Source organism: Nicotiana tomentosiformis, chromosome 5 (assembly GCF_000390325.3).
Source record: "Nicotiana tomentosiformis chromosome 5, ASM39032v3, whole genome shotgun sequence".
NCBI classification, from domain to species: domain Eukaryota; kingdom Viridiplantae; phylum Streptophyta; class Magnoliopsida; order Solanales; family Solanaceae; genus Nicotiana; species Nicotiana tomentosiformis.
In genome coordinates this window covers 80,191,291-80,205,352 of record NC_090816.1, presented here as the reverse complement: position 1 = coordinate 80,205,352, position 14,062 = coordinate 80,191,291, and the positions used below count along the sequence as shown (strand labels likewise).

At 32.2% G+C, this 14,062-nt stretch overlaps 1 protein-coding gene across 1 annotated transcript; it reads left to right on the top strand.

Annotated features, from left to right (window-relative positions):
• The first annotated feature begins 3,666 nt into the window (after positions 1-3,666).
• On the top strand, positions 3,667-9,420 carry LOC104087790 (uncharacterized). The gene is made up of 5 exons (XM_009592351.4): positions 3,667-4,113; positions 5,765-6,698; positions 7,178-7,273; positions 7,368-7,504; positions 8,801-9,420. The coding sequence occupies exons 1-5, from the start codon at positions 3,863-3,865 to the stop codon at positions 8,979-8,981; spliced, it is 1,599 nt and encodes a 532-aa protein (XP_009590646.1). The 5' UTR covers positions 3,667-3,862; the 3' UTR covers positions 8,982-9,420.
• Positions 9,421-14,062: the final 4,642 nt, after the last annotated feature.

Sequence of the window (14,062 nt, the reverse complement as noted above, 5' to 3'; positions counted from 1 at the left end):
TTAATTGATTTTTGATATTTAGCATAATAAATATTAAACTGCCTAATTGCTCCCTGATTTCCATAATAATTTGCTATTTGTCATTGTTTGCTTCATAATTAAACCATAATTATTGTATGCTTGTTGTCTCGTAATTTTATATTAATTGTTACCTTTATTGGGAAAATTTCATCTATAAGAATTGGTAAATAAAAATGTTGGAGGAGTGGGTTGCACGTCGCAACATGATTAATTATAATAAATATATTGGAGGATCGGGTTGCACGCCGCAACAGGCTTATTAAAAGTCAATATTGGAAGATCTGGTTGCACGCCGCAACAGACTTATTAAAAGTCAATATTGGAGGATCGGGTTGCACGCCGCAACAGACTTATTAAAAGTCAATATTGGAGGATCGGGTTGCATGCCGCAACAGACTTATTAAAAGTCAATATTGGAGTATCGAGTTGCACGCCGCAACAGACTTATTAAAAGTCAATATTGGAGGATCGGGTTGCACGCCGCAATAGAATTGAATATGAATATATTATGAGAGCGGGTTGCACGCTGCAATAGAATTGGTTGAAATAATAATAGATTATGACTGCTGGGTTGGTTTCAATTATTATAAATGAGTTACCTGTTTTATTTATATTATTTGTTGTTATTATCAATATTGCGTACAGGTTAATGTAAGTGAACCGCCTTAGCCTCATCACTACTTCGTCGAGGTTAGGCTCAACACTTACCAGTACATGAGGTCGGTTGTACTGATACTACACTCTGCACTTCTTGTGCAGATTTTGGAGTTGGTCCCAGCGGCGTACCATAGATTTGCTCGAATTTTAGCTATCAGAGGAGACTTGAGGTATAACTGCATGGCGTCCGCAGTTTTGAAGTCCCCGTCTATTGTACTTTAGCTGTGTGTTTATTTTCAGACAACTTTATATTATTCAGACCTTTATTTGTATTTATTCTAGAAGCTCGTGCACTTGTGACACCAATTCAGGGATGATATTTAGACACCGTTGTTTGATGGATTATTTCACTATATTTCAAACTTTGCTTCCGCATTTGTTTCTTTGTTATTAATAAATTTAAAATTATTTTAAAAACGGATAATATTATTCTAACGTTGGCTTGCCTAGCAAGTAAAATGTTAGGTGCCATCACGATCCGAAGGTGGGAATTTCGGGTCGTGACATTCATACTGATTAGTAGATTGAAGCAAGTTTCTTTTTACTTCTTCTAAATATTTATTAATCATCTCATCTTTATCTCCTTCTTCAAAAGAGATTCTTCTAGCAATATGCTTGACTGAGCTATCATCAATTATTCCTTTCTGGGGAGCTGTTGAGTATTCTTGGATTTTTGCTCCAATAGAATTTAAGAATTCTTGACCGTATAACATTTTTGTCTTGGGATCCTTTTTCATTAATTTATCCCAGAAATTATGGTAAAATATCCTATATAAGCAAAGAATATGTTCTTCTGTGAACCCCAACTCGGGAGTCCATTTATGAATCCATGGAATAGAGAACTCTATAAAGAAATATATTTGGTCAATTTTTTTCAAATAGCAGATATGATATGCGTGATATAACTCGTTCAAATCTGGCAAAACTTTAGTCCATTCTTTGTATAACATAAGAAATGGGTCAGGTAATATCTTGACTGTTGGACCGTGTTATGACCACCAATTTAAGAACCAATTAGGAATGGGACCTGCAAATATCTTTGCACATACCTTTATGAACCAGGTATGTTTATGTCTCTCATTATTATAATAAAGCACTTTATCAAAGGCTTGGATCTCAATATGTGAAATTCATTTGGGAATGATGCAAATTATTACTGCCCAACCATACCAACATGCAGATAAGTATACTGATTTTTATATAAATCTACATCTTGTTTGTTTAACAAACGAATAATCTGTTCAGACGAGTTTAAAGCTAAAGATTGCTCAGTAGTTTTAACTAGTTGTTTTGAAGAAAGTTTATCAAACCATCCATAATCATAAATTATTTTGATAGGGACTTTAGGAATTATCCATTTGTTTAACAAATCAAGATTTTGAGGTATATCTACCTCTTCAAATCTAGTATTTTTCATACTAGTTTCTCCTAAATTCATAACAAAAAATAACATATCTATGCCGAATACTTCAGATCTATCTCATATATACCATGAAAGTTCCTAGGCTCTGATACCATTAACAGAATCTATCATAATAATAATAATAATAATAATAATAATAATAATAATAATAATAATAATAATAATAATAATAATATGACTATTTAGTGAATATATTTTTATTGGAAAATATTTGATTTATTTGACTAAAAATGGGATACACTGGATAAACTATAAACATAGGTTTGTATATACTAGATAAGTTGGGATAAACTTTTATTTTTTAAATGTTAACCTTGACATTTTTAAAAGACTATATGGAAGAGCCTTGGAGAATGGCATCTTTATCATTTTAGTGTTTATCCGAGGATTAACTAATTACGGGATTATTATCCACACCCTCAATATGGGATAGAATAATACCACAATAGTGGGATCAACTAACCACGAATTAAAAAATTCAATCAAACGCGAAATAAAATAGTCTTCCACCTAATTTCGGATTATTATCCCTTATCTCACCAACTAAATGACCCCTTAGACTTGATAACCTCCTTTCTGCTGTGAGAAAATAACAACTAGATGGATATCTAGTCTTTTTTTTCTTTTTTTTTCATCACTGGATATCTAGAGCCCGTTTGGATTGACTTAAAAAAGTGACTTTTAAGCACAAGTGCTTAAAAGTATTTTTTAAGTGCTACAGCTTGTTTTATAAATAAAAATTTATGTTGCTAGATAAAAGTGCTGAAACTGAAAAAAAGTTGTTGGAGTATTTGGTAAACAAATGCTAGTAAGCATTTTTTCCTGTTAAAATGACTAAATATCCTTAAAGTTGTTAACACTATAGAGATGTTATTATAATATTTTATTCTAAATTAACACATATACAAATAATTTATAATTAAATCACTTTCAATTTTAATTAATTATCTAAATATAAATTATTTCTTTAAATAATATACAATAATTAATTATTTGACCAAAAAAGCGATTTTTTCAGATTCTTAGGTAACATGTAAACTCATTGAAATATTTGATTTAGAATATAGTTTCAGCAATTAAACAAAGGATGGATTCAACGACAAAAAAAAAAAACTGTTATGAAACCAAAAAAGAAGCTAAAGAATAATATTTACAAAATATTGGAATATATTAAATATTTATTTAAAAAGCTACCGTTGACTTTCCCTTTTAGAACTTCAAAAAAGTTGACTAATTTTGGTGTACATAGCATCAACGATAAAATTAAAATTGGTGATGAGAACTGACACTTTAATTAGTTAGGGAATGGTAGTTTTGGGGTTTAGAAAAAGTGAAAGGAATAGTAGGGTAAATTGTTTGGTCAAATATAGAGGGGTATGAATTGGCTTAAAAGCTGGTCAAACCAACTTAAAAATATTTTTGGAGTTAAAATGAGTGTTTGGATAGACTCAAGCCTAATACTTTTAAGACTATAAAAGTGCTTTTAAGCCAACTTAATTAAAAGCTCAAATAACACCAACTTATTGCTTTTGGTTTATTTAGGTTATTTTAGGTTAAAAGCATTTGGCTCAAAAGCGAACACTCAAATAAGCCCAAAATTGCTTTTAAGTTTAAGCCGATCCAAACACCCTCCTAATCGGGGTTAACTCTCACTTTCTTCTTCATTCATCCTCCTTTTTCACGCTAACTCTCAAAGAACCCGTTTTTTTTTTTTTGTACATTCAACGTACGACGATTACACATCTACTGAACCAGAAGAAGATGAGATATAGAAAGGATAAATGTGATCTGATAATTGGAGGACTAGTGTTAATTGTGGGCAGTTGGGTAATGGGAGTAAAAGGGTCGATCCATGAGTACAAGAATGAAGCTTTTATTCCTCGTTTTAATTCATTCTTCTTCCATGGTGGTAGTGAAGGTCTTTATGCTTCTAAGGTGCAAGATTCTCCCCTTCCCCTTCCCCTTTCTGATGACACCAATAATAAACCCCTTAATGGCAAGTCTTTCATCAGGTACCCAATTTTTGTGTTTTTCCAGTTTATACATTTGGCTATTTTTGTCAATTTTGAGAATTTATTTTTGTTTGCAAGTTGTAGATGTAGGTGTGATCCTGAATCAAAGCTGGCTAGAAAAATTACAAGGAAGAAAATTGAGATTCTACTAGATTTGAAAGGAGGATTGCAACAGTTATTGAAAATAAGGAGATGGTTTGTGAATGCAATTTTACAAAGTGAATGAGTTAGGTAGATAAATTTATTCTGGAAAAGTATGTCCAACCAGACTTTTTAGTGTGCCAGCAAAAGTTATTGAAAATATGGGTGATATGTACATATTATTTGCATAGCACATTTGACACTCAAAGGGATTAAGAATACAAAGTGTGGAACACGAAAGTTATGTTAGTTAAGCAATTGGTAGGGATAAATGTTCTTCATGGAAATTATTTTCTTAAAAAAATATTTGACCTGGAAATCAATTTATGGATCATTTTTCAGAAGAAGTAACTACACATTGCTGCAGGTTTTCTCAACCATTTATGTTAGATTACAGTAAAGTGGGAGATTTTCCATACAGGACAATAGTGTTTTATTCAGCAATTGAGGAAGCTGCGATGGGTCTTTGCAAACTTCAGTCTATATCTATTTATGTGCTATATTTAAAAAAAAAAAGAACTCACTTATTAACTTCTATTAATTACACGGTTACGCCCCCCATTCTTCCTCATCCTCGCCACTTCCCCTACAATTGTAACTTCATTACTAACATTCTCTTCATCTATTAATCATAAGTATTGGGATAAGGTGATTAGACATGACATGACACATCTTCAACTTACCGAGGACATGACCCTAGATAGGAGGGTATGGAGGTCAAGTATTAGGGTAGAAGGTTAGTAGGTAGTCGAGGAGCGATGTCTCACGTTCTTGAGAGTGTGAGTGAGAGATGGTGACAGTTTGGAGCACGTTATCTACTCCTCCTTCTACATATCAATATTATTATTATTATTATTATTATTATTATTATTATTATTCTCGTATTATCCTATTCTGCATTTCTTTATATTACATGTTGTTTACTTTGCGTCGGTATCTTATTATTTTGTTGTCGTTATTGTTTCTTTTCTCTAGTATTTTCAACATGGCTTCTTTGCTAAGTTTTTTTTTCAAACTTGCTTTGTTTTTTCTTTGAGCCGAGGGTCTATAAAAAACAACCTCTCTACCTTACACAAGGTGGGGGTAAGGTCTGCATACCCACTACCCTCCCCAGACCCCACTTGTGGGATTACAATGTGTATATCGTTGTTGTTGGTTGCATATAAAAGTTGATGGCATAAAATAATTCTACAAATTGTAGGATCAGCATTAGGATAGTGTTTTGATGAGACTTTTTATGGTTAGAGATTGACAACAACTCTGAGGTGAAATAAGTCATATGGAGTAGAAGTTTGGATATTTTTAATTAGCCGAAAGTTTCAAGATGTTTTCCAGAAATAAAATGTTTTGATATTTGTCCTCGCATGACCTAGTTCTTTCTCTATCTTTAATAGATTGAACTGAATTCGCTATTGTCTTTATGATGGCTGTTGTGTTTTAGAAATAGAATGTCCAAAATATGTGATGAATAATTTTAGTGACTCATTGCTTTCTTGCATAATGATTTCAGGTTTGAGACAATCACCTTTAGAAGAACAAAGGAGGCTGCAAATAAGCAAAATGAGATGCAGCAGAGTACTGGAATTGTTGAAGCCATAATAGTCGAGGTCAAAGACAGGAATATGATTGGAGGATCCTATCTTAATTCCGAGGCAATATGTTGCACCCCTGCTCTTGCCAAGGATGGATCCTGCAAGGTAGGAGAGGTTATAATCCATCAAGATTCTGAGAACCCTGGGTGGCCAAAGCGGATTCAGACGTCCTTTGAAGGAAAGAATGAAGAGGCTAATATGGTACTCCAGACTGTCGAGATCAACAAGACTGGAATGTATTATCTCTATTTTATGTTCTGCAATCCAGAACTCCAGGGGACATTAATTAGTGGTAGAAGTGTTTGGAGAAACCCAGAAGGCTATCTACCTGGGAAGATGGCACCACTAATGACATTTTATGGTTTGATGTCTCTAGCGTACCTCATTCTTGGTCTCTTGTGGTTTTTACGTTTCGTACAACACTGGAAGGATATAATACAGTTGCACTATCACATTACTGCCGTGATAGGTCTTGGAATGTGTGAAATGGCTCTTTGGTATTTTGAATATGCAAATTTTAATGCCACAGGTAGCAGGCCAATGGGAATTACCATGTGGGCCGTTACCTTCAGTGCTATAAAGAAGACCGTCTCACGTTTACTTCTTCTAGTGGTTTCAATGGGTTATGGTGTTGTACGGCCCACACTGGGCGGTATAACCTCAAAGGTACTTCTTCTGGGTGTGGTATACTTTCTAGCTTCTGAAGCCTTGGAGCTGGTTGAACATTTGGGAAATATCAACGACTTCTCCGGAAAAGCGAGAATCTTTTTGGTGTTACCCGTTGCTTTATTAGATTCCTGCTTCATTGTATGGATATTTTCCTCATTATCCAAAACTTTAGAGAAGCTTCAGGTGATGAAAACTTTCTTTCTTTGTATTCTATTAGTTAGAGATTGGTCAAAAATACTAATAAGAAATACAAGATGGTTGATCAGTTATATACTGTCGTAGTCTCTGCTTTCTGAATCTCTTTTTTGCTCAAACTACAAGATAATTGCATTTTCATCATAAACATACTCCTTTTCTCTTTTGAATTGTTTGGTGGATACCTGATGTCTTTAAACTCTGGTTGATGTATAGTTGATTACAAATGCACTTATGTTGGAGATATAGAGAATCTCAACAATTGAACTGATCTTTGACTCCATCATAGTTCATCACTCTCTTTAAGTCTTCTTAACCCAAGGAGAAGTTTTATATAATTTCAACAGTTTAAGTTTTTGTTTCTCTTTTTTGACTGGAGAGTGTTGGTTTTGTTCAATGTGCGAGGAAAACACAAACATCCTTGTCTTGAATCTGAAGGCTTCCTTCTTTGCCCATATGTACCTCAGATTCGTAGAAGCGTGGCCAAGCTTGAACTGTACCGAAAGTTTACCAATTCTCTAGCAGTTTCAGTTCTGCTCTCTGTTGCTTGGATTGGCTATGAGGTATTCTTTATGGTTGTATTCCCTTTCTCTTTCCTCAATATTATAAGTTTCTTTTCTTGATTACTCTCTGAAATTAATATATTTGTTTATGCAGCTGTACTTTAATGCAAGTGATCCATTGAGTGAATTGTGGCGAAGAGCCTGGATTATCCCTGCTTTCTGGACCATACTAGCGTACTTGCTTTTGACGGTGATATGCATTCTCTGGGCTCCTTCGAATAACCCAACCAGGTGAATAATCCTTGTCCCCTTCCTTTTCTTGTCAGTGCAGTTAGTATAGCTTACTTCTATTGTTACTGGCTGAAGATTACTGCAAATGGATTGAGGATTAAGACATACTTCTAAACGTGCTTCATGTTAGTGATGGCTATTGAATTCATTTATAAATGGAAAGCATGACTAGCTGTGAGTATGTGACTGTTGCTGTTAATCGAGTCTTTGGCTTACAGAAGAAAATGATACTGCACTGTCCATTATCAGTGAATATAAGAGATCTATATTGAGTATGCAAAGACAAAGTGCCCAGAGTAACAAATATTCATTGCCTTCAATATGTGGAGTTGGATGGAAATATAGGACTTGTTTGGAATCATTTTTTGCTGTTAATATTTATCTGTATAAATAGTTTTTGCTGAATTTGTTTTGTTTTGCACGAGTATAACAATGTGAGTTTAAAGATGTTAGTGGTTCTTTTGATATTTCTCTCCTAAATTGACAAGTTATATTAAAATGAATGAGCATTTTACTTATTTCCAATTAGTTTGAACATGCTAATTGAAAGTAAAATGCTGTCCTTTAAGGGGCAAAACTTATATCTTAATTATTTGAAACAGAAAACGGTATCTTATAATTGAAAATGATGCACGAATAGATGGCCGTTGGAACTAATTGGAATAAAATCCTACAATATTTGCTTGAGTACAGTTTCTGAATCTCCTCCTTTCCGACAGTTGAATAAGTTTAGTGAAGTGAGGAAAATCAATCTGCTTATCTTGTCCAAGTTCTAATGAGATGAAACCTCTATGTCCCTGCCCTAAGCAGGGAACAAAGATAATCCATTTTTTTCCGTTGGCTCTCTTTTTGTATGGTTATGGAAACAGGAACTTCTGTTGCACTTTCTTTGTTGCGGGGTGTCATTAAATCAATACATGTAATGATGAATTTCATGTGCCAGTAATTATATCTGAACCGTCGGCATCTTTTATGTACCTTCCCAACTCTTCTAAGATTAGGCAAGCCTAACCTGCCTTGTTTCTCTTATTTAAGGTTAAGTTTCGATGAGTTTTGATGGGTCTGTAAAATATATCCCTCTTGTGTTGCTGGTGGCGACTGCTTTTTACTTCACAAAAGAAAAGGATTGAAACTTAGAAATCTGTCTGTTCCATTTTCATATTGTATCTTGTGATTCTCTCACTCATGCAAAGTTTTGGTTCGTCTACGAAGTCCTTGATCTGCTGGGTTAGTCCTTTATTTGGTAGTTTTTTCTGAAAATAGTCTCTAATTTGTTATCTCTTCACAATTTTACAGATACGCATATTCAGGGGAGACTCTTGATGATGAGGAGGAGGGTCTGTCCCTCACAGGCAGTGGAGTAATAGTGGGAGGAGATCTTGTGTCTAAACTGGAAAGGAAGGAGAGGAAGGCATCTATTGCAGCAGATCATGTGTTTGGGCTAGGAGAAGTTCTTGAGGAGGATAAAAGAGAATGATGCCATTCATTTCGGGTTGTTCTTTCACTCGTTCATTCATGGACGCAGAAGTTTGCCCAGATAATATTTATACCTCCTTTTCTTTTCCTGTTTTTCGTAAAAGAACAGACTGAAATACATGGCGGTTGGAAATTAGCAAGTCGGATCGGAGAAATCCAAACAACATTTGCAGGGAAGATTGGCATCTCTCTTGTCTGAAGAATAGCCGGAGAAGGCCAGCCGGGTGAGCTTGGCATTGAAGTCCAGTTCTCAGAGGCAATCACAATTTTAGGCTTAGTAATTGAAACTTCAGACGTGTTGTGAAGTCGATTAGGCTCCATGCCAGTTTAGAGGATGCAGAAAGACCCTTGTGGTCAGTGATATGTGATAACCAAAGCTTCAAATTCAATTATGAATGCTTACTTATTTTGTGCTATAATACTTTTGTATTGTCACTTTCCTTTTTAGGCTTGAGGTACTCGTTGCTGCAGCTCTTGGTATACCAATCTGATGAGCCTTATATGCATAACCAAGAAGGGAAAAAGGAAGCAAAAAGAGCCTGCAAGAAACAAGAATAAAGAAAAAGAAATGGTAAACTTAATTTAAGCTAAAGCATCATATAATCAGTCTGCCTCATGTTTGGTATGATGATGATATAATAACCAAGCTGAATTTATAAGAGTAGTAAGATGGATATTGTGAAAAGTACCTAAGAATAGGAAGATCAAATAAACTCTAGTGTGCAACAGAGTTTTCAAATATGTATCGAGGAGAGAATGAAACCTAAAAGTCTGATCATCTAAAATGCCTAGATGAAAATATGCTAAGATGAATCTTGAATGCATGATAAAGACTTAAAATTCTCACTTTGGTCATTTTTAAACTCAAAGACGCCATTCGTGGCTGGACCAAAAGTGACCCGAACTGAAAACTTGGAGGATTATTTATGTTCAGTTACAAATTTGTAATCAACTTGTAAATTTGAGGTCGGTTTGCGCAAGTCTAAGAAACAAGCAGTTTTTTTATTTCGATAGAAAATAATTCCTTTAGCTTTGTTTGAATTTAAAGTTTTAAACTAAGCTTCAAGCATTAAAATTCAAATATTTGTGATTTTAAAATTATTTAGTTTACGTCAAATTCTAAGTGGTAAGTGCTCACATTAAACTATTCATCTATCTCATATAATAGCCTATAAACTTTCTACAATTTTACTAAGGATGTAAGATCTTCCACAAGGATGCTACAAGTAGGGGTGGGTATCGATCGGTTCGGTTTGGTTGTAAATATTATCGGTTCAGCATATTTATTGTCGATTTATAAATATGCTAAACCGATAACCGAATCGATAAGATATCGATTATCGAGTATTGGTCAGTCGTTTATCGATCCTTATTGGTTCGGTTATCGGTTTACCGATAAGAATAAAAAATATTCAAAAAATTCATGTTTTTATTATAAAAATCGTGATCATACTGTTAAGAAAAAGAAACTGAATTTTTGCTCTTAAGAAAAGAGGGATTAAATTTCAACTTTAGAAAAGAAAACTTTCTTTGCATTTGAAAATATCCCAATGAATGATCTCAATATTCAAAGTTATAAGTTAGTAGGAGTAAGGAATAAGACATTCAACAATCTAATCTTACTAACTATCTCATTGCGGGAGGGCATAATTCACAGGAAAATAATAATACCTAATCTTGTAAATACTAAAGAATAACTGCAACAAAAGAAACAAATAGAAAAACTAAAAATCTGAACCATTAATTCTTTAAAGGTTTAAAACTAAAAATCTTAACTGAAAAATTAAGATGAGAAATTCAGAAAAGTTTAAAACTTACTATAAGGATTAAGGTCTGAAGATGAAGAGTAATCGCCGAGAGAATTGAGAGAATGAGAGAATGAAGTCATAAGGCGGCTTTATATACTTAGTGGGTAAAATTATAATTTTGTTAAAGCTTATTGGGCTATCGGTTAAACCGTTAATAAAATTGGGGTATTATCACTTTTATCCCGCGCCAGAAACTATTTACATCCGGTAGTCGAAAAAGTGTATAAATTTTGTATAATTTTTGTATATAACATTCTTAATGTGTATATATACAAAATATATACAAATTTTATATATTTTTTTGGCTATTATTTTTACGGTGTCATATTTTCGATACATTGGGCAAACCGAGACCCGAACCGATAACCCAATAGTCAAATAACATTAAATCGTTATCGAACTATTTACCCAATAACCCGATATCGATAACCTAATATTTTTTTATCGGTTCGGGATATCGGTTATACCCGATATATGCCCAACACTAGCTACAAGTGAGAGTATATAATTGGTAAAAAGTTTTCGTAGGTACAAGAATAAAAAAACTTACTCACATTCAATGTCTATTAAACCCATAAATTAGTTTGATGTTTGGTGGAAAAACAGGTTTTTGTAAAATATTAAAAAGAAAAATTGCAAGAACTCTGCTTGAATATTTGAAGCAAACGCCAGTTCCTTAAGATGGAGGTTGAAGGTTGAGTTCTTTTCTACGAAGTTCCCTCCGGGAAAAGAAAAAGAATTATTTCCCATGAAAAACCAATAATTGCGTGATTTCTTTAAGAACATCATTTAGAGCCTGTTTGGAAGTCATATAGGAATTGAATTTGGGTGTAATTGAATGTAATTACACAGTTTGGCATTACTTGGTCAGTATGAAATTGAGTGTAATTGAAGAGGTGTAATTACACTCTTCAATTCTGAAGGAGAGGTGATAATTGATGGTAATTACACGGCGTAATTACAAGATTACTTTTTAATTTCTTTTATTTTATTTTTATTTTTATTTATTTTCTTTGTAACTTTTTATTTTTATTATTTTAATTTCTTTTTATTTTAATTTTTTTCTTTTATTTTTAATTTTTAATTTTTTTAGAATATATTTTTCTTTGTACATTATTTACTTTTTCTCTACCTTGACTTCTTATAATTCCATGTAATTGCTCGTATATTTATTTCTTATTTATTTTATTTTCGTCATTTAGCGTAACTGTATTATTATTCTAGTTTTTGAACTACACCTCCTAATATTAGAAATAATGAGTCATTAACAAACTTGGCATATAATGAGTGATATCATTAAAGTAAATTTTTTTTGTTAAATGAGGTTATAAACATACTATTAAGTTTCCCAATCTTAAGTGGTTATTGGAACTTATTTTTATTATGTTGGAATTTGACATATGTTAAACCTTTTTTTTTTTGGATTTTGAAATTGTGTTATATTTATGGTTCCAATTTACTTATTTTAGTAGTATTGTCTTGTTATTTCACATTGCATGTTGTTCATTTTTAGTTAGAATTGCTAGATTAGTTTTGTCAAATAATTGAATAATGTTATGATATTATATTTATAAATATTAATTTATTTTATCCAACATGCATTCCATGATGTTCTTACAAAACATATGTTTTTAGTTTTTATAATTAATTAAATTAAATATTATTAATTTGGAAAATATATATCAATTATTTTTACAATATTAGTTATAAATATATGATTACTAATTAATGTATATTCAAGAAAAAATATGCATCTTAAATACCAAATCTATTATTATTTATACTTATAAAAAATTATTTATAAACATATATTTATTATATTAACTTTTAAGTTTTAATAATTATTTCATTAAAAATTTAATCTAATTGTGTAATTACACTTGTGCAACCAAACAATATGCTTGTAATTACACTGTGATTACGTTATGACAATTAAACAAACAGGCCGTCGTAACAACTATATTGTGTAATTACTAGGCTGTGTAATTACTACCTAGTAATTATACCAATTCCAATTACCGAGTGGCTTTCCAAACAGACCCTTAAATTTTGACCTCATTAATTTTTTTTAGCTCTTTGTTATATTTTCTTCTTGTCCTCTTTCCTCTTTCTTCTTTCTTCTCCATCTTCTTCTTCTTCTCCTACTTCATCCTTCTGCATTTTTTTTATTCTTCTTTCTCCTTTTCCTTCTTTTTCTTCCAATAAATTATGACACAACTAAATTTAAAAAAGAATAAAATGTGATATAGAAAACTGAAGATTCATTACTTATTTGTGATTAAAATTAAGTAGGTAATATTTCATTGAACTTATATTGTCTGTCTTTAATGATTTGGATTAGTTTGGTTGGAGAAAATAAAAAAATAAATACCATTGTTGGTTTTTGTTCGAGCTTGAAAAAATCTTTTTGAAGAAAACAAAGTGAATTTATTGATTTTTTAAGGTTTATGTTTAATCTAACCATTGGAGTTGAAATTGATATTAGAAGGTTATATATCAAAATTTGGAGTCATTTGGAGTTGATTTGGATCATTCTCGAAGCTAAACATATTGGTGAATTTTTCGCATGGCATCTATGGTAATGGTTAGAATTTATGGCCAATTATGACGATTTACCAAAATATTTTGCAAAAAAATTATGATGGTGGTATGAACTTGTGACCAATATAATGATTGCTAGGATATTTACAAGTCGGTTATGATACTGATCTAGGGGAGACTCAGTACTATTGGGAACCTAAAGCCAAACTTTCGTAAGAGGCCTTTAACTTTTTCGTATAAAAAAATTCATATATGTTATTTATTTGAAATCTACTTTTCTAACTTTTTGAAATGCAAAATTACGATAATTATTTTATAATCAATTTTTTTTAATAATTTTTTTTAATTGATAATATAGCTAATGCATTCAATCTCTTTTGCACCATGATTGATCTTAAGTAAGATTTTATCAATTTTAATTTTAAAAAATTTAATTTAAATTTCTACTTTGTGATCGAAGGAGGCCAGAGGCAACTGTTACAAGAACTTTTATTACTCACTCTATGTCACGACCCAATTTCTCTTATAGGTCATGATGGTGTCCAACGCTACCGCTAGTCAAGCCAACAGTGAACTAACTCTGGGATCTTTTCTTTTAGAAATTTGAAATAGTTGATTTTTAATTATTCCGAATTCAAGAAGTGAAAAAGTTAGTAAAATGAGAAAGTAAATAATTTTAAAAGCAATGGGATGAAGTAATTACTCAAAAATCAACAAGTGTCAACTGGCATAA

What these genes read in the sequence shown, in the direction of transcription:
- LOC104087790 (XM_009592351.4), top strand. Translation starts at nt 3,863, where the DNA reads ATGAGATATAGAAAGGATAAATGTGATCTGATAATTGGAGGACTAGTG. An exon ending in AATGGCAAGTCTTTCATCAG is followed by an intron (nt 4,114 to 5,764) that starts GTACCCAATTTT and finishes TAATGATTTCAG; the next exon opens with GTTTGAGACAATCACCTTTA. An exon ending in AAACTTTAGAGAAGCTTCAG is followed by an intron (nt 6,699 to 7,177) that starts GTGATGAAAACT and finishes TATGTACCTCAG; the next exon opens with ATTCGTAGAAGCGTGGCCAA.